General features: G+C 43.4%; 4 protein-coding genes across 6 annotated transcripts; 2 read left to right on the forward strand and 2 right to left on the reverse strand.

Annotated features, from left to right (window-relative positions):
* Positions 1-17: 17 nt before the first annotated feature.
* Positions 18-3,951, forward strand: LOC136424324 (zinc finger protein 160-like). The gene is made up of 2 exons (XM_066412886.1): positions 18-136; positions 1,423-3,951. Exons 1-2 carry the CDS (start codon positions 71-73, stop codon positions 3,247-3,249), a joined length of 1,893 nt encoding a protein of 630 aa, XP_066268983.1. The 5' UTR covers positions 18-70; the 3' UTR covers positions 3,250-3,951.
* Positions 3,952-5,571: 1,620 nt separating this feature from the next.
* LOC136427255 (zinc finger protein 845-like) lies at positions 5,572-11,281 on the reverse strand. The gene is made up of 4 exons (XM_066416065.1): positions 10,372-11,281; positions 10,178-10,327; positions 6,184-6,846; positions 5,572-6,098 (listed from the first exon to the last, which is right to left on the reverse strand). Exons 1-4 carry the CDS (start codon positions 11,279-11,281, stop codon positions 5,572-5,574), a joined length of 2,250 nt encoding a protein of 749 aa, XP_066272162.1.
* LOC136424423 (zinc finger protein 84-like) lies at positions 11,174-13,650 on the reverse strand. 2 transcript variants are annotated; one of them, XM_066413033.1, is made up of 3 exons: positions 13,286-13,650; positions 11,558-12,850; positions 11,174-11,288 (listed from the first exon to the last, which is right to left on the reverse strand). In XM_066413033.1, exon 2 carries the CDS (start codon positions 12,841-12,843, stop codon positions 11,596-11,598), a length of 1,248 nt encoding a protein of 415 aa, XP_066269130.1. In that variant the 5' UTR covers positions 12,844-12,850; positions 13,286-13,650; the 3' UTR covers positions 11,174-11,288; positions 11,558-11,595. The 2 variants fall into 2 exon arrangements, with proteins under 2 accessions (XP_066269130.1, XP_066269123.1); XM_066413026.1 differs by having other exon boundaries at positions 11,181-11,288; positions 11,595-12,850.
* Positions 13,605-18,753, forward strand: LOC136424383 (zinc finger protein 431-like). 2 transcript variants are annotated; one of them, XM_066412956.1, is made up of 2 exons: positions 13,605-13,759; positions 16,533-18,753. In XM_066412956.1, the coding sequence occupies exons 1-2, from the start codon at positions 13,694-13,696 to the stop codon at positions 17,871-17,873; spliced, it is 1,407 nt and encodes a 468-aa protein (XP_066269053.1). In that variant the 5' UTR covers positions 13,605-13,693; the 3' UTR covers positions 17,874-18,753. The 2 variants fall into 2 exon arrangements, with proteins under 2 accessions (XP_066269053.1, XP_066269062.1); XM_066412965.1 differs by lacking the exon at positions 13,605-13,759 and adding an exon at positions 15,645-15,744.
* The last annotated feature ends 67 nt before the right edge of the window (positions 18,754-18,820 follow it).

An 18,820-nucleotide genomic window follows, 5' to 3' on the forward strand; every position in this document is an offset into this window, starting at 1 on the left:
ACGACGTTTCTGTGACGTTTGAAAATCCTGACGTTTGTTTACGGGAGTTGTTTGGAAAGTTTTGAGAGAAATGTCGTCCAACCTGACAGAGGAGGCGTCGTTCCTAGAGCGTCCTGGCGGCCAAGCTGTGTCTCAGGTTAGACTAGAGCCACTGGACTGGAGCTTGGTTTTAAATTCTGTGATAAAATGTCGGTTTGGTCAGTCAATAGAACTGTAAAATCTGCCCCCAGCTATGACGATGTCAGTACGTAAGCGGGCGCCCTGCATGTGCACAGCTGGTACTGTGGTAGAATCTTTGCATCGGTCACATCCATGCTCTGACGGTCGTCCTGTTTCAATGTGCATTTGCACAGATCAAAGACGCAAGCACGAAACTGTGTGTGTCCTTAGTGTAAAATTTATCGTATAGATATCTACCTACCTAGCTAAAACGGGTAGTTTGAGAATAGATTGTTCAACGTTAACGTATTTTTTATTCACGACCATGGCAATAATTTTATAGTATGCATGTAAATTCACGGCAAATGTCGGCGTAAATTCAGTCCCTATCGTCAATTCAACAGAATCAAAATGGCGACCATGCAAATATAATGCTATCCCATCAGCCACTGCAGTTTGTAAGCCGAAAACGCCCGTATGTTTACGACGAATATTTCCTAGTGTTATTTTTTTAACAAAAGTTAATGTCATGTTAACTATTTATTCAAAGCCTGTTTTCCGTAAGGAAGCCATTTCGATTTTCCGTAAATCGTAGGGAAATCCATTTTATAAACGTTTTGTAGCAAGGCAACTAAATTGTGCGTAAGAGCAAGGAGGTTTTATAATTCTCCTTGGTAAGAGCAGCTTCCTTCATCGAATTTAACGCAATACGCAGGGGGTTGTTCTGAATTCGGCGTAACGCGTTGTCGGGACCCCCATGCAGACCCTCATCCATGCGCGCAGCATGTTATAAGCCAGTTCGCAGTTGCTACTACGCATGTGCAGTGTCAAAGGTGAAGGCCCCCGAGTAGCAACCGCGAACTAGCTTATAGTTGATGTATGAAAAGACTTGAAGGCGGAATCGGTTTCAGATTGGTACGTTGAATATTTGTGGTAAATGGAGTAGTTTGCTACACAAATTAGCAAAATACCTGTCATGTTTTTGCTCTCCAGCATGGGTGCCGCCATGTTTGATTCCCGGCATGCTTAGGGTGTGGTGTTACTGTGAATGTTTGGAAGGGTTGTCGCCATTTTGCCTCACGTCACGCGAAGACAGTGGTCTAGCGCACAAAGCTAGGCAGGTTTGAGATGCTTGTCACATAATGTAATATGTGTTGAATTGGTTTATGTTTTTACATATTGCTAGTATTTGTAATTATGGCAAACATGTTAGAAAATAAAGGTCGGTTGTTGTTTACGTCTAAATTTTTCTCCTCTTGTCAGATGGAAAAAGCAGCAGAAGATCTACATGAACAGACAGAAGAGAAACAGGCTTGTTCAGAAACAGACCATGGAGGGACAAGGAAACAGCGCCGCAAGACTCACAGCGGTGAGAAACCACATCGATGTCGGGAATGCGAGTTCTCCACATCCAAGATGTCCGCCCTGAAACGGCACGTTAGGACGTCGCACGCCGCGGGTAAAAGTAAACAAACGAAGAAATGTCCGCAATGTGAATATAAAACAGAACGTGGAGCACGTATGAAACTGCACCTCAGGACTCACACCGGTGAGAGACCACACAAGTGCCCGCATTGTGAGTACTCAGCATCGCAAACTAGTAGCCTGAAAGGGCACGTAAGGGCTAAACACACCGGTGAGAGACCACACAAGTGCTCGCATTGTGAGTACTCAACATCGCAGATTGGTCACCTAAAACTTCACATAAGGGCTAAACACACCGGTGAGAGACCGTACCTTTGTGGACATTGTGGCTATGCAACAGCTTACAAAGGTCTCCTAATGAATCATGTCAGGGCAACTCACGGTGGTGAGAGACCTTTTCAGTGCACTAGCTGTGACTATTCCGCTGCGCTAAAGGTGAACCTGAAACTTCACATCGTGAGAAAACACAGTGACTGCCGACCGTACAAATGTGAGACTTGTGATTATTCTGCAGCGCTAAGGTCCGATTTGAAGAAGCACATGGCTACTCACATCGATGAGAAACCTCACAAGTGTGAAATTTGCGATTATTCTGCAGCACGAAAGTCTCACTTAAATCAGCACATGGCTACCCACACTGGGGAGAAACCCCACAAGTGTCAGATTTGTGATTATTCTGCTGTACAAAAGTCCGCATTGAAGCGACACATGGCTAAACACACTGGTGAGAAACCTTTCAAGTGTGAGATTTGTGATTATTCTACAACGCTATCGTCCAATTTAAAGCTGCACATCGCTACCCATAATGGTGAGAAACCCTACAAGTGCGAGGTTTGTGGTTATTCCGCATCGCAAAAGTATCACTTAAAGCGACACATGGCTAAACACACTGGTGAGAAACCGTACAAGTGTGAGATTTGTGATTATTCTACAACGCTATCGTCCAATTTAAAGCTGCACATCGCTACCCATAATGGTGAGAAACCCTACAAGTGCGAGGTTTGTGGTTATTCCGCAGCGCAAAAGTATCACTTAAAGCGACACATGGCTAAACACACTGGTGAGAAACCGTACAAGTGTGAGATTTGTGATTATTCTACGGCACAGATGTCCCACTTAGAGGTGCACATGAGAACCCACACAGGGGAGAAACCTTACAAGTGTGACGTATGTAGTTATAGCACAACAAACGTATCCACTTTGAAATGTCACATGAGAAGACACACTGGTGAGAAACCTTACAAGTGTGAGGTTTGTGATTATTGTTCAGTGCAATCGTCTCACTTAAGGCAGCACATGAGAACCCACACTGGTGAGAAACCTTACAAGTGTGAGGTTTGTAGTTATTCTGCAATACACAGGACCGCTTTGAAGGTTCACATGGCTACCCACACTGGGGAGAAACCCCACAAGTGTGAGGTTTGTGGTTATTCTGCAGCGATGAGGTCCACCTTGAAGGACCACATGGCTACCCACACTGGGGAGAAACCTCACAAGTGTGAAGTTTGTGATTATTCTGCAGCACAAATGTCTGCATTGAAACGGCACATGGCTAAACACACTGGTGAGAAACGGTACAAGTGTGAGGTCTGTAGTTATTCTACAGGTGACAGGTCTAATTTGAGGAAACATATGAAGAAACACGCCGATAACAAGCCGTGCTGATTTGTACACGTCCACACAGCCTGTTGTTATACTACAAGTTTGTCACAATTCTAGTTTATGTTGTCTGCTTCTTTCTGGAAATTAACAAATGGACAGGAAATTAACAAAAGGACAGGACATGAACAAAAGGACATAGGGTATACGAGACAAACTGGCGATGTCAGCCTATGTGAGACTATCATGTTATTGCTAAATTTCACTTACTTTCTGATAATGTGTTTCATGTACTGTATACGTCCAGATTAGAAAATGAAAGTACATCTCAACAGAGACGATGTAGTGATCTCTGGCGAAAGTGTTGTAGAAACGCATATCGGATTCATTGTCACCTTTTTGTGAAGCACGTTTGTCACTTGGCGGGAACTAACTTGTCTTTCCTCATGCCCAAACATGGTGGTGATAATCCCCAGCAGTGCATCATGGGGCAAAAATAGTGACAAGAAACACATTTGCTATTATTACTGTAAGATATCATATCATGTAGTAGTTATTGTAGTTTTCTATGGGAATGCTCGTTGTTGTAAGCATCTTTTAGCTGTTCGGTTGAAGTATTTTAAAGAGTTCTTGTTAGATTATGAGTTACGTTTGGGTTCTGTAGTATTAGATTTGATTAGGCTTGTATAATAGTTTTCTTTCATGACGATGAATAAAAGTTCATGGTCTTATGGGTGAAGAGAAGAATAAAAACATGTTCCTACGAAACTTGTTGTTAGAGCATTTATTCATTAGTACATATGCTGTGATGTTACATATATTAAAACAGAGGTTGAAGTATATGAGGGGGGGAGCCATAATCTGTTCACCACTATGTTCTGTTCATCTTCAGTACAATCATAGACTGGACAGGTCGTTGCGAGGGGTCGCTCAGAGAAGGGGGTTCATGGAATAAAGAGGGCTAGCTGATATGGGGGGGGGGGGCATTACATTCTGTCCAGCAGCAGCACTACCAGTTCATCGTAGATAACGAAGATTGGGAGGGGGGTTGGGGGGGGGGGGGGGGTCGTGTTTTTGGGGGTTGGGGGGGGGAGGCGTGTTTGTATGCAGAGAAGAGAAGATTCCTGTACCTCTGGAACATGATGGTTGTTGCATGGACTTGAAATTCTTCTGTCTTCTTCGAACATTTTATCTAGTTATCCTGTGTTTGGGACAGTATTGGGTAATGTTGTGTCTATGTGTATTTGTTTAAGGATCACAGGCACAGGAATGATAGCTACATATTGTAAGCTAATTGTGGATCTTAATAAAGTCAAAGGGGGTTTATCGGACAAACGGGGTTGAGGTCCGTACAGGGTAGGTCAACACGACTTTCGCCTGACGTGTACGGGACGATCGGATGGTAGCACAATAAATTATCCACGTCACAAGAAAGAAATGGAACGGAACCTGTTCTTGTATCAAACTTTAATTTTCGTCAGAAATGAGCATATTTTTAATCAACTGTACATATCAGCCATGACAGTAGCTTCGAATAACACCGGCTTACATCGCAATTCTTCATAACGATAAACACTCTAGGTACAGCGTCATCATTAATGTTCCAATATATAGTGTATAGGCTAGTAAATAAGTGAGATAATAAACATCACAGCCTTTAACTTTAGACACACTTGTTACACTGAAGCGCAACATTTAGTAGGACGTCAGTACAAAGTCAGCCGTCAGGATAGCCCATATCAGGTTTAACGGAAATATTCTTTAGTTAGAGTACTTCTAACAAACAGTTTCAGTAACCACAGACATAAAGTTCTTGATAGAGACTAGATATTTTACAGTGCTATCATATTTCCATGGATTCTCGTCTGCGTGTATAGGTCTTCTCACAGTTCCAGCAGCGCAGGGGATTGTTGGTAATGTCATTGGTTAAGGTCATTCCAAGCAGGAGTGTTGCAAACAGATTTTAAAAAATAATTGTTACAAATAATGAACCTTAAACTTTGACGGTAGACCACAATGCATCACGACTGCGAATGCGCAACCGGCTGGATAACTTCTGTTGTCCTGTACGTGCACTCCGTAAACAACATAGAGTTCCAGTGTTTAATACTGAGCTGCTGAATACTCTAACTTTTCACAAATTCATTTCTTTTCTCTCCACTATGGGTTCTGTATGTCTGAATCAGTGAGACTTTTGAGTTACACTGTACCCGCACTCGTCACACATGTAGGGTTTCTTACATGAGTGGTTTGCTAGATGTCGGTCCAAATAGGCTTTTTCTGCAGCAGAATAATCACACTTGTCACCCTTGTAGTGGCTTTTCACAAGTATGGGTTTTCATGTGCCTAGATAAGTAAAACTTCTGAGTTGTCCCGTACCCGCACTCATTACACATGTAGGGTTTTTTCTCCAGTGTGTTTTGCCAAATGTTTCTTCAAGGTGTATTTCTGTGCAGCAGAATAGTCACACTGGTCACACTTGTACGGCCTTTCGCCGGTATGAGTTCTCATATGTCTGGATAAGTCCCGCTTTTGAGCTGCCCTGTGCCCGCACTCGCCACACATGTAGGGTTTCTCACCAGCGTGTACGGCTAGATGATGGTCCAATTTGGACTTCCCTGCAGTAGAAAAATCACACTGGTCACACTTGTAGGGTCTTTCACCAGTATGGGTTCTCATATGTCGGGATAAGTGAAACTTGTGAGCTGTTCTGTACCCACATTCCCCACACATGTAGGGTGTCTCACCGGTGTGTTTGGCTAGATGTCGGTCCAATTTGGATTTCTCTGCAGCAGAATAGTCACACTGGTCACACTTGTAGGGTTTTTCACCTGTATGGGTTTTGATATGTCTCGATAGGTGAGACTTTTTAGCTGTCTTGTACTCGCATTCCCCACACATGTAGGGTTTTTCCCCTGTGTGTGTTTGCCAGATGTCGGTCCAAGGTGGATTTTAGTGCAGGAGAAAAGTCGCACGGGTCACACTTGTAGGTTTTTTCACCTGTATGAGTTCTCATATGTTCAGACAAGTGGCACTGTTCAGTTGTTCTGAGCCCACACTCCCAACACATGTACGGTTTTTCACCTGTATGGGTTCTCATATGTCTGGACAACTGAGCCTTGCGAAGGCACCTGTAGTCACACTCTCCACACATGTAGGGTTTCTCACCAGTGTGTTTGGCTAGATGGCTGTTCAAAGCCGATTTCTGTGCAGCAGAATAATCACACTGGTCACACTTGTAGGGCTTTTCACCTGTATGAGTTCTCATATGTTTCGATAAGTCAGAAATTTTAGTTGCCCTGTAACCACACTTTCCACACATGTAGGTTTCCTCACCGGTGTGTCTAGCTAGATGGCTGTCCAAGGTAGATTTCCGTGCAGCAGAATAGTCGCACAGGTCACACTTGTAGGGTTTTTCAACTGTGTGAGATCTCATATGTCTGGACAACTTGGACTTGCTGATAGTCCTGTACCCACACTCGCCACACATGAAGCGTCTCTCATCAGTCTGTGCTTCTGGCCAATTGTCCAACCTGGTTTTGGTTCCTTTCAGCTTATATTCAACATTGCTTGCATCTCTGCCCGATGAAACCCCAGTAGGAGACCCATCACAGAAGTTCTGGGGAACAGCAGTAGGAGAGCCATCACCTGCCTCTGCCATGTCTAGAATAATAATGAACAACAATTTGAAAAAAAAACACGAAATACATCAATCGCAAATACGATGCGTCAAGAGTGCATTGTTTGTACTGATCCCGAAACTTACTGCCCCCCTCCCCTTCATTTTTATCATGAATATGCATATTTTTCAAAGTTGACTACGCTTGCATACTGGTCAAACTGGAAATTAACGCCTTGTCATGGTTTCTGTTGTAATTCTGTATCATTGTTGTGACACAATAAGCTAATAAGCTAGCTTCACGCTTGCTACTACGCATGTGCAGTGTCAAAGGTAAAGGCGTTATCATGCAAATCTAGACATTCACCTTTGATACAATAACACCCTAACAAAAGGGTACCCTTTTGTCTCGTGGTGTCGCCCCCTCCCCCTCGGCAATTCTTCTCATCCCGAAAAAGTCTTACATTCCGTCCTAATGTGGCTCATATACCATAGCTAGGACCTATAGCTGCTTTGCTTCACGATATGGCAGATCTTTAGTGAAACTTACCTGCTTCCAGTGCTGGTTTTTCCCTTCACAATCGATTAGCGTCTTCTGTCCCGAGCAGCGCATGAAAGGTAAGCTTAGTGTGGGGTAAAAGGTCATATTTTGTGCCTGATTACCCACTCAGTGTAGAATGGTTGCACCCATCCGCTGCTTTCCTTTTGTTTCCATCTTCCTTATTTGCCAAGAGAGGAATGTCACACACGGAATATGTGACGCTAAATGTAATTCAGATGGGAAAAAATCACCAACGGAGGCGGGTAGCATAATTTGTACACAAAAGACGCTCAGTGTTTTTGCCTTACATATTTTGTATATATATCTGGTGACATTTGATATACATCATGTGTGCGTATGTATGTGAATCCTTCTGGTCTCTGTGCACTTTTGTAAACGTTTCGTCTTCAGCTGCCTCCAAAAAAAAAAGAAGTCAACCCCAGCTTGTCCAGATGTAGAAAACACTCGTAATAAGTGGTCTATCGTTAAAACAGTATCAGTCATAGTTCACTGTCACATGTACGTTTTCCCTATATTTCTACATGTATCTGCAATTAGCTCACGGGCATGAACGTGCAATAGAACTTTATCGCGTATTATCACATAGCTAGATGGCGTCGACTAATCAGAAGCCTCCATTGCCCATGTGTTATGGGGCCATAACACACCACCTATGACGTCATAACAACCGCTCCATATTATAGAGGGGTTGTTTTTTTATGAATCTTTTTCTTAACATTGTTTTAAAAAATCATTTTCGTCTTAAAATTCCCAAAACCGTCTTAAAATACATAAAAAAAGATCGATTTTCAATTCAAGTGAAATTTAAATGGAATGACTAAAACAATATTTTTCACGTGAGTAAGTGAAACGACAAATTTCATCTTGTCCCGCCATTGGAACCCGTTCGAATTCGCTCGTCATGGAGGAGCTGAGTCCCACAGTTTTTCGTGTTCAAAACAAACGTGACACGCACTAAACACGCCCCCTCCCCGTGGTCCAAGTCACGTAAGCTCCCCAAACCGATGTGCTGGCATCGAAAAAATTACGGTCAAAATCGCCAAAACTCTTACAAGTTTCTACCTACAAGGATCTCAGTCCGATACGTGTTCGCTTCTGTGGGATTTTTTCCGGCTTGAGCAAATATTATCCGGGAAAACTACAAGCAAATGGGACGTAAACATGCACGATTGATTCTTACCACAGCCAACTAAGCGTTTAACAATCGGGCGTCAGGAATTGTGACAATTGAACCGAAATCTACAATTATACCGCCCGATATTAAGTCTACGTGTCCACAACAATAAGACAAGTTACCGCTTGTTTACATTGGATTATATGAAGATCATATGTACAATGAATGGATTTTACATGTATAGTATTAGATAAAGAATCTATGTATTATACAAGGATTTGTCTCTCTTATATGGGTCAGTTTGGATAGGCTATGTGATAATAACGTTAATGACCCGCCTGTTCCACGGTGTATATGGTGTCATAACGGGACGGGTCATTAACCCTTAAGTAGTAAATATGAACTATTATCATGCGTCTGCTGATATGTACGACAAAAGGTTGGTAGCAGGACAAGATCTTCCACGCTCATATGTATGAAATTAGATGTGACCATGTACGGCTAGTACAACAACGTATCTAATGAAAATAAAAATAAAAGTTAAAATGCAATGGAAACTTTTATTTGGTTACTTTATTTTTGCTTTTTAATTAATCAAATTAACTGAGATCTTACAAATCAGCCATCACAGTCACTTCACATAACATATCGGTCGCTTTATATAACATATAAAACATTAGGTATAACATAATCATTAGTGTACTAATAAATAGTTTATACTGTACAGGTTAGTAAATAAGTCAGATAATAAACATGACAGCCTCTAATTTTATGCATACGTTTCAATGAAGCAGAACATTTTGAAGGATGTCAGTGCAAAGCCAGGCGTCAGGATACTAGTCGCCTATGTTAGATTTGACAGAAATAAGTTTGTTCATGAGTTTTAAAACTTATTCTTTAAAATAACAATACTTATAACAAACCATGCTCCTCTCTATTGCAAGATTCTTTGTCACAGACATTAAGTACTTGGTAGAGACTAAGTAGATGTACAGATACTGTACAGTGTTATCATATTTGTAGAGATTCTCTTTTGTAAGAATAAGTCTTCTCACAGTTCTGGCACAGCATATGATTGTTGGTAATAGAGTAGCTTAAGGTCCCTCCAAGCGAGAATGTTGCAAATACGTCTTAACCAATAATTGTTAAAAAATAAGGGACCTTAAACTTTGACCTAAGACCACAATGCATCACGACTGCAAATGCGCACTCGAAACCGTGAAATGGCTTATTCTCAGATATGGCGTAGATCTTACATCAATTTGTCTTTGTACCAAATACAGCAATGCTACCTGAATTTAGCATTGCATTGCCTTGTTGCAATGTTAAAAGTTAACATTCTATAGGATGTCAATACAAAATCAGGATAACTGTAAGGCGTTATGATAATTGACAGAATAAGTTTGTTGCTGTTTTAAAAGATCCTTAATCTTGACATTAGAAGTATTTCTAAGAAAGTATACTCAACTCTGAGGCATGATTCTTTGCCACACGACCAGAACTGTGAAACGTCTTATTCACTCACTGGCGTTAAACACAATTAGCGTTTTACACCCATTTCCCTTAGTTCCACATACATGTATGTATGGCTGGATAACTTCTATTGTCCTGTACCTGCACTCCATACACAATTACAGTTTTTTAGTGTGTTTAGCTAGATGCCGGACAAGATGTGATTTTCGAGCTGCAGAATACTCACTCTGGTCACACCTGTAGGGTTTTTCACCAGTGTGGGTTCTCATATGTATGGCCAACTCAGCCTTTCTGACGCACCTGTACCCGCACTCCCCACACATGAAGGGTTTGTCACCTGTGTGTGTGGCTAGATGGCTGTCCAAGCTGGATTTCTCTGCAGCAGAGTAGTCACACTGGTCACATTTGTAGGGTTTTCACCAGTATGAGTTCTCATATGTCTGAATAGGTTACGCTTGATGGCTGCCTTGTATCCGCACTCATCACACATAAAGGGTTTCTCACCAATGTGTTTGGCTAGATGTCTGTCCAATGTAAATTTCTGTGCAGCAGAATAGTTGCATTTGTCACATTTGTAGGGTTTTTCACCAGTATGGGTTCTCATATGTTGGGGTAAGGCAGACTTCTTAGCTGTCCTGTACCCACACTCGCCACACATGTAGGGCTTCTCACCGGTGTGTTTGGCTCGATGTTGGTCCAAGGCGGATTTTTGTGCAGCAGAGTAATCACACTGGTCACACTTGTAAGGTTTTTCACCAGTATGGGTTCTCATATGTCTGGATAGGTTACGCTTGTCAGCTGTCCTGTACCCGCACTCCCCACACATGTAGGGCTTCTCACCGGTGTGTTTGGCTCGATGTTGGTCCAATGTAGCTTTATCTGCAGCAGAATAATCACACTGGTCACACTTGTAGGGTTTTTCACCTGTATGAGCTTTCATGTGCCTGGAAAGGCTACTTTTGTGAGCTGCCCTGTACCCACACTTGTCACACATGTAGGGTTTCTCACCGGTGTGTGTGGCTAGATGGCTGGCCAAGCTAGATTTGTCTGCAGCAAAATAATCACATTGGTCACACTTGTAGGGTTTTTCACCTGTATGGGTTCTCATATGTCTGGACAAGTTGGAGTTTTTGATAGTCCTGTACCCGCACTCGCCACATTTATAGGTTTTCTCATGATGTGCTTCTGGCTGATTGTCCAAACTGGTTTTGTTTCCTGTCGGCTGGTCTCCAACATTGCTTGTACCTCTGTCCGATGAGACTCCAGGACTATGCCCAATACCGAAGTTCTGGGGAACAGCAGTAGGAGATCTATTACCTGCCTCTGCCATGTCTAACCTAGTGGAAAAATTCAAAAGATAAAAAAACATCAATTGAAAATATAATAAGGGAAGAGTATAATTTTATTATGTTGATACCCAAAAATGGGAGGTTAATGCAACAATTTTACAGCCTTTACCCCGTTAATGACGTTTGTTTGTTTAGTTAACACCTCACCCTCTTGTACTCCTATCTTCCTCCCCCCCCCCCCCCTGTGGTCACACCTGTAGGATTTTTCACCAGCATTGGTTCTGATATGTTTGGCCAACTGAGCCTTTCTGATGTACCTGTACCCGCACTCTACACACAATAAGGGTTTGTCACCTCAGTGTTTGGCTAGATGTCTGTCCAAGCTGGATTTCTGTGCAGCAGAATAGTCGCACTGATCACACTTGTATGGTTTTTCACCTGTATGGATTCTCATATGTTTGAATAAGTGACTCTTGTCAGCTGTCCTGTACTCACACTCCTCACAGATGTAGGGTTTCTCAACAATGTGTTTGGCTAGATGTCGGTCCAAGGAGGATTTATCTGCAGCGGAATAGTGACACTGGTCACACTTGAAGGGTTTTTCACCAGTATGAGTTCTCATATGTCTGGATAGGTTACGCTTGATGGCTGTCTTGTACCCGCACTCATCACATATGAAGGGTTTCTCACCAGTGTGTTTGGCTAGATGTCTGTCCAAGTTAAATTTCTGTGCAGCAGAATAGTTGCATTTGTCACACTTGTAGGGTTTTTCACCAGTATGAGTTCTCATATGTTTTGATAGGTTACGCTTGTCGGCTGTCCTGTACCCGCACTCTCCACACATGAAGGGTTTCTCACCAGTGTGTTTGGCTAGATGTCGGTCCAAGGTAGATTTTAGTGCAGCAGAATAGTCACACTGGTCACACTTGTAGGGTTTTTCACCAGTATGGGTTGTCATATGTCTGGATAGGCTAAGCCTGAGGCTTGTCCTGTACCCGCACTCCCCACACATGTATGGTTTCTCACCGGTGTGTTTGGCTACATGACTGTCCAATGTAGATTTTAGTGCAGCAGAATAGTCACACTGGTCACACTTGTATGGTTTTTCCCCGGTATGGGTTCTCATATGTTCGGATAAGTGAGACTTGTGAGCTGTCTTGTACCCGCACTCCCCACACATGTAGGGTTTTTCGCCGGTGTGTTTGGCTAAATGTTGGTACAAAGTGTATTTCTGAGCAGCAGAATAATCACACTGGTCACACTTGTAGGGTTTTTCCCCTGTATGGGTTCTCATATGTTTAGATAGGTTATGCTTTCGAGTTGTCCTGTACTCACATTCCCCACACATGTAGGATTTCTCACCGGTGTGTTTGGCTAGATTTCTGTCCAAATTGAATTTACATGCCTCAGAATAATCACAACCCTCACACTTGTAGGGGTTCTTACCAGTATGTGCTTCTGGCTTATTTTCCAAAGTGGTTTTCGTTCCGATCGGCTGGCCTTTCACATTGCTTGTATCCCGGTTCCATAAAACTGCAGTAGGAGACACGTCACAGAAGCTCTGGTGAACAACAGTAGGAGACCCATATCCTGCCTCTGCCATGTCTAGCCTGATGGAAAAAATTCAAAATATATAAAACACATCAATTGGAAATATAATAACGCAAGAGTGTATTTTTTATGTTGATTTAAACTTGATACCCAAAAATGGGAGGTTGGTACAACAATTATACAGCCTCTACTCCCTCTACATGTGGGAAACTCGGCAAGAACTGAGCTGGACTCGCCGCCCACGGTCCATCGACGATTAACAGGTCGTCCGTCAGGATGAAAAGAAGAAGACGATTACTTCCATTATATTAAAAACTCACCCATTTGTACTCCTACCCTTTTGTCTCGTGGTTTCGCCCCCCCCCCCTCGGCAATTCTTTTCACCCCGAAAAAAATCTTACATTCCGTCATAATGTGGCTCATACCCATATAAATTACCCATACCTTCTCTGCTTCATGATAAGGTAGATATTTAGCATAACTCAAGTTCTTACCTGCTTCCAGTGTTGCTTTTTCCCTCACGAATACTGCAAGCGTCTTCTGAGCGAAACAACGGGTGAGAGCTGAGCTTAGCGTGGGGTGAAAGGTCAACTTTTGTGCCTGGTTACCCACCAAGTGTGCGGGAAGTCCTGCCTATATTGTAGAAGGGCCGCAGAAATCCATCTTTCTGTCTTGTTCGTGTTTGTGTACTTTTCTTTCCTCGATCCCTTTTGGAAACGCAAAACTGGATTGCCACTCACAGAATATTTATCTATTTACATACATACAGTGTCACTGTCTGTGCACTGAGGATACCAGGCGCTGAGGATACCAGGCACTGTAACCCTTGACCTTTAGAAGTGAGGTCACACTGTGACGTTTTGGTGACGTTGGTTTACGAGAGTTGGAAAGTTGGGAAAGAAATGTCGTCCAACCTGAGAGAGGAGGCGTCGTTTCAAGAGCGTCCTGGTGGCCAAGCTGTGTCTCAGGTTAGTCTGGAGTTTTTACTACACTCGCGATAGAACTAAGATCTGCTGTCAGCTATGACGATATCAGTACGTAAGCGTGCACAGCCAGCTAATGTATCATATAACATTTGCTCTCGTTCAAATCCATGCTCTGACTGTCGGTCTGTTCTGTATCTGTATCTGTATCTATAGGGCGTATTCAGTCACGTGACCCTCCCTCTAGCAACGAGCACTGGCGGCCATGTTGGTGTTCACTTGATAGTGGAGCCCTATGGAACTCTCCGTATAAATAGCAGATGCTTTCTACGCCATTCACAATTTCCCTTCGAAACGTTTTGTCTCACAATCATGGTGTTTTGCCTCGTGGTCAGATGTTTGATTGGGACTGATAAAGCACACACTGATCGGGTAACAGTAAGATTGGTTTGGCGTTTCTCGTGTAGGTAAGGGAACATACGAAGGGACTAACTACTGAAACAAAAGTGGATTTCTGACATACGAACAGCGGATCTAAATAGTTGAAGTTTGAGAATCAACGTGAGTGTATGGAAACCTTTGTATCTGGTCGAAAAGCAAACTACAGGCCCGTTGTGTAACACAGTCGCGGCACCGTGTAGTCGTTGCTTGAGATCTGATTAAACCTCCTTGTTGAGATACGTTCGTAAACTGGCGGATCTTTCAACGTCGAACTTTCCCGATCATAACGTACTCCCTGCCACCAAAATTTTTCACGACACTCAAGACACTGTACTACGTGGTTGCAGGCCTTGGGACACTTGTATGCTGTGAACTGATTTTATGCGTACTCTGTAAACAGTTTAGCGGCCATGTTTGTAGGCAGCTGGGGAAAACATTTCCTCGCTCGTCGATAATGGGTCATTTCCAGTAGGTGAAATTGGATTTTTGTAGCGAAAAGGATGTGAGGCTGGAGACTCTTTGCATTCAATAAAACAGCGATCAGACGACTTCGCATTCCTTGGAAATTTAGAGACCGTCGGACACCGAGAAACTTCGCTGCCGGGTGAGCACCAACATGGCCGCCCACGGAGGGCAGGGGTGATGACGTCACGTGAATACGCCCTTATAGCCGATATCACCGCCATTAGGCGTAACACACCAGCTTCGCAGGCACGCGGCGCGGCAGCAGCTGGTCATATTACACCGAACGGTCTGTTACACCTAGTCTTTGCATATCTGACTGCAACCGTTCTTTAAAGCTACTTAGTGAGGAAGCTCCTACAGTACTTGATGACAACGAGTTCCATAATTCTACTATGGTTCTCGGGAAATACGAATTTTTGAACACATCAATCCTTGGCTGATAACTCTGGTACTTAAAAGCATGACTTAGTCCTCTTCTGGGCTGGCATTAGGTACTTATCAGTCGGTACGTCCACAAGTTTATTAGTCATCTTGTACATCATGCAAAGTCTGGACATTGTTCTCCTGTCCTCAAGTGGCATCCATTGCAGATCTGATTTCATTTTCGTTACACTAGCGCCCCTGTCATAGTTGTTCGTGCAGAATCTGGCTGCTTGGTTCTGCACCCTCTCCAGTTTATCTCTATCCTTCTTTGTGTATGGATCCCAAACTGTTGCAGCATATTCAAGGTTTGGTTTTACTAGAGACGTGTATGCAAGTGATTTTACCTTTACTGGGCATGCCCACAAATTACGTTTGATCACTCCCAATGCCTGTTTAGCCTTAGTTGTTACTTTGTTGATATGGGTGTTCCACTTTAGTTCCGTTGTTAATGTAACGCCTAGGTACGGGTGGCTCTTTGCTGTTGCTAGAGCCTGTCCACCAAACTGGTAGGTGGTTACAATTGGGTTTCGTTTGTTTGTTATGTGCATGATGTAACATTTTTCCGGGCACATTTAAATCTTGTGGACGTTGTTTTAGTTCCGACATTTAGACACAAACGACACGGCACTAGGTGACGTCATGGCATCCCTGTAATCAATACCAGATGTACGGAGAGCGGAGAGCGGTCCCTGGGAGACTCGGTTAGCCTGGGTATCAGACTGTTTCCGGGGCCTCTGTAGGCCTTAGCTCCTCGGCTCTAGGGGCAAACATCACCCCAAGGAAATTTTACACTAGGCCCCCTAACTTTAAGACCTGCACTTAAGATTCTTTAGAGATCGGATGCAAACCTTGGAGGCGGGGCAAGTGGCTTCCGAAGTGTCGGCCGAAGAAGTTATTGTCTAGCGCGGTGGGTCTGGTATCCAGGCTGGAGAGACTCGGGCGAGCAAGCCTGGATGCCAGACTGTTTCCAGGGCCTTCACAGGCCTGCTCCTAGCCTGGATGCCAGACTGTTTCCAGGGCCTACACAGGCCAGCTCCTAGCCTGGATGCCAGACTGTTTCCAGGGCCTTCACAGGCCAGCTCCTAGCCTGGATACCAGACTGTTTACAGGGCCTACGCATGCCAGCTCCTAGCCTGGATGCCAGACTTTCCAGGGCCTACACAGGTCCGCTCCTCGACTCCAGCGAAATCTTGCCACAGGCACCCCTGAGCAAGGGGCCCTTAGTTAGAACCTGTCCAACTGGAGTAGCCCTCCTTGTGCAGTCGCGCACAGCTGTTTTTTGGGAGCGTACTTGCTTCCGTTCAGATCCGTGCTCCGACTCTCGGCCTGTTCAACACACATTGATTGTAGGGACACTTGTAGAGAGCCAACATAATTTTGGACACGGGGGGACATCGTTATGAACAATGGGGGTCGGGGGATGTGTCAAACATGTTACAACACCAAATTTTCTTATCTATTTATTTCTACCTTTTTTCCCTCTTGCTAGATGGAAGAAGCAGCAGAAGATCTGCTTGAACAGACAGAAGAGAAACGGGCTATTCCAGAAACAGACCATGGAGGGACAAAGAAACAGCGCCGCAAGACTCACAGCGGTGAGAGACCACATAGATGTCGGGAATGCGAGTTCTCCGCATCCAAGATGTCCGCCCTGAAACGGCACGTTAGGACGTCGCACGCCGCGGGTAAGGGGGAACAAACAAAGGAAGATCACGGTGGTGAGAGACCATTTCAGTGCGCTGTCTGCGACTATTCTGCTGCACGAAAGGTGAACCTCAAACTTCACATCATGGCGAAACACAGTAACTACCGGCCGTACAAATGCCCACAGTGCGACTACTCTGCAGTCATCCAATCATATTTAAAGGTCCATATGAGGTCACACACTGGTGAGAAGCCATACCGCTGTGAGATGTGTGCTTACTCCACAGCCCGGAAGAGTAATTTGAAGAGTCACATGGCCACCCACACTGGTGAGAAGCGGTACAAGTGTGAAGTCTGTGACTATTCTGCAGTACATGTGTCCTACTTAAAGTTGCACAGGGCTACCCACACTGGTGAGAAGCCATACAGCTGTGAGACGTGTGCTTACTCCACAGCCTTGAAGTGTAATTTGCAGCGTCACATGGCTACACACACTGGGGAGAAACCTTACCAATGTGGCATTTGTGACTATTCTGCAGCACACATGTCTAAATTAAAGCAGCACATGGCTACCCACACTGGTGAGAAACCTTTCAAGTGTGGAGTTTGTGATTATTCTGCGATACGAAAGTCCGCTTTGAAGTATCACATGGCTACCCACACTGGTGACAAACCTTACCAGTGTGAATTATGTGACTATTCTACAGCACAAATGTCTAAATTAAAGCGCCACATGGCTACCCACACTGGGGGGAAACCTCACAAGTGCGAGGTTTGTGATTATTCTGCGATACGAAAGTCCACTTTGAAGGTTCACATGGCTACCCACACTGGTGAGAAACCTTACAAGTGTGAATTATGTGACTATTCTACAGCACAAATGTCTAAATTAAAGCGCCACATGGCTACCCACACTGGGGGGAAACCTCACAAGTGCGAGGTTTGTGGCTATTCTGCAGCACAAATGTCCACTTTGAAGAAGCACATGGATACCCACACTGGTGAGAAGCCTCACAAGTGCGAGGTTTGTGATTATTCTGCAATACGAAAGTCCACTTTGAAGGTTCACATGGCTACCCACACTGGGGAGAAACCGTACAAGTGTGTGGTTTGTAGTTATTCTGCAGGTGACAAGTCTAATTTGAGGAGGCACATGAAGAAACACGCCGATAAAAATCCATGTTAACGTGAACATGTCCACAGTGACACAGTCTGGTCATTCTAGTTTCTGTAGTGGTTTTTATGGAAGCCACGACTACAGTTTATGTATAAAGCATACGAGACAAACTGGTAAAGTCACGCCGATAACAAGACATGCGAATGTGTACATGTTCACACAATCTGTTATTACAAGTTTGTCACCATTCTAGTTTTTGTTGTCTGCTTGTTTCTTTCTTTATTTTTATGGACAGGAACACACAAAAAATGGACACAACAAAAGGACAGAGTATACGAGACAAACTGGTCAAGTCAGCCCATGTGATTATTGTTATTATTAGAATTTGCTTACTTTTCTGATAATGTTCTTCATGTCTTGCATTTACCCTGATGGGAAAATAAAAGTTAAGTTAACATACAGACGCTGTAATGATCTCTGATGAAAATGTTGTGTAACGAAATCATCGTCATCTTTTGTTACATGGCAGGAGCAAACTTGTCTTCCTTCATGCCCAAACCTGGTGATGATAATCTGCATCATTGGGCAGAAATAGACTGTAATAAAGTATTGGTTATTACGGTATCATATATTGAGTTACCTGGTGGTGATAATATCCAGCAGTTTATCTTGTGGTAGAAATTTTCATCAAGAAATAGCTTTTGTTGTTATGACTTTACAATATCATATACATTAGTTACTGTAGTTTGCTTTGGAAATGCATCCATAGTGATGATGTTATTAGCATCTTTAGCTGTCCGGTCGAATGATTCAAAAGAGTTATAGTAAAACTATAAGTCTCGTTTACGCTCCGTAGTATTAGAATTAAAACGGTTAGCATGAAGTTATGTTTCATAAATGGACATGATTTTGAGGGTGAAGAGAAGAATAAAAACATGTTCATACCAAACTTGTCGTTAGAGTATTTAGTCATTAGTAAAGATGTTGTGATGTTACATATGTTATAACATTATTTA

This window comes from Branchiostoma lanceolatum, chromosome 1 (genome assembly GCF_035083965.1).
Source record: "Branchiostoma lanceolatum isolate klBraLanc5 chromosome 1, klBraLanc5.hap2, whole genome shotgun sequence".
In the NCBI taxonomy this organism is placed as follows: domain Eukaryota; kingdom Metazoa; phylum Chordata; class Leptocardii; order Amphioxiformes; family Branchiostomatidae; genus Branchiostoma; species Branchiostoma lanceolatum.

What these genes read in the sequence shown, in the direction of transcription:
- LOC136424324 (XM_066412886.1), top strand. Translation starts at nt 71, where the DNA reads ATGTCGTCCAACCTGACAGAGGAGGCGTCGTTCCTAGAGCGTCCTGGC. An exon ending in GCGGCCAAGCTGTGTCTCAG is followed by an intron (nt 137 to 1,422) that starts GTTAGACTAGAG and finishes TCCTCTTGTCAG; the next exon opens with ATGGAAAAAGCAGCAGAAGA.
- LOC136427255 (XM_066416065.1), bottom strand. Translation starts at nt 11,281, where the DNA reads ATGGCAGAGGCAGGTAATAGATCTCCTACTGCTGTTCCCCAGAACTTC. An exon ending in ACATATGAGAACTCATACTG is followed by an intron (nt 10,328 to 10,371) that starts GTGAAAACCCTA and finishes ACTCTGCTGCAG; the next exon opens with AGAAATCCAGCTTGGACAGC. An exon ending in ACATATGAGAACTCATACAG is followed by an intron (nt 6,099 to 6,183) that starts GTGAAAAAACCT and finishes AAACACACACAG; the next exon opens with GGGAAAAACCCTACATGTGT.
- LOC136424423 (XM_066413033.1), bottom strand. Translation starts at nt 12,843, where the DNA reads ATGGCAGAGGCAGGATATGGGTCTCCTACTGTTGTTCACCAGAGCTTC.
- LOC136424383 (XM_066412956.1), top strand. Translation starts at nt 13,694, where the DNA reads ATGTCGTCCAACCTGAGAGAGGAGGCGTCGTTTCAAGAGCGTCCTGGT. An exon ending in GTGGCCAAGCTGTGTCTCAG is followed by an intron (nt 13,760 to 16,532) that starts GTTAGTCTGGAG and finishes CCCTCTTGCTAG; the next exon opens with ATGGAAGAAGCAGCAGAAGA.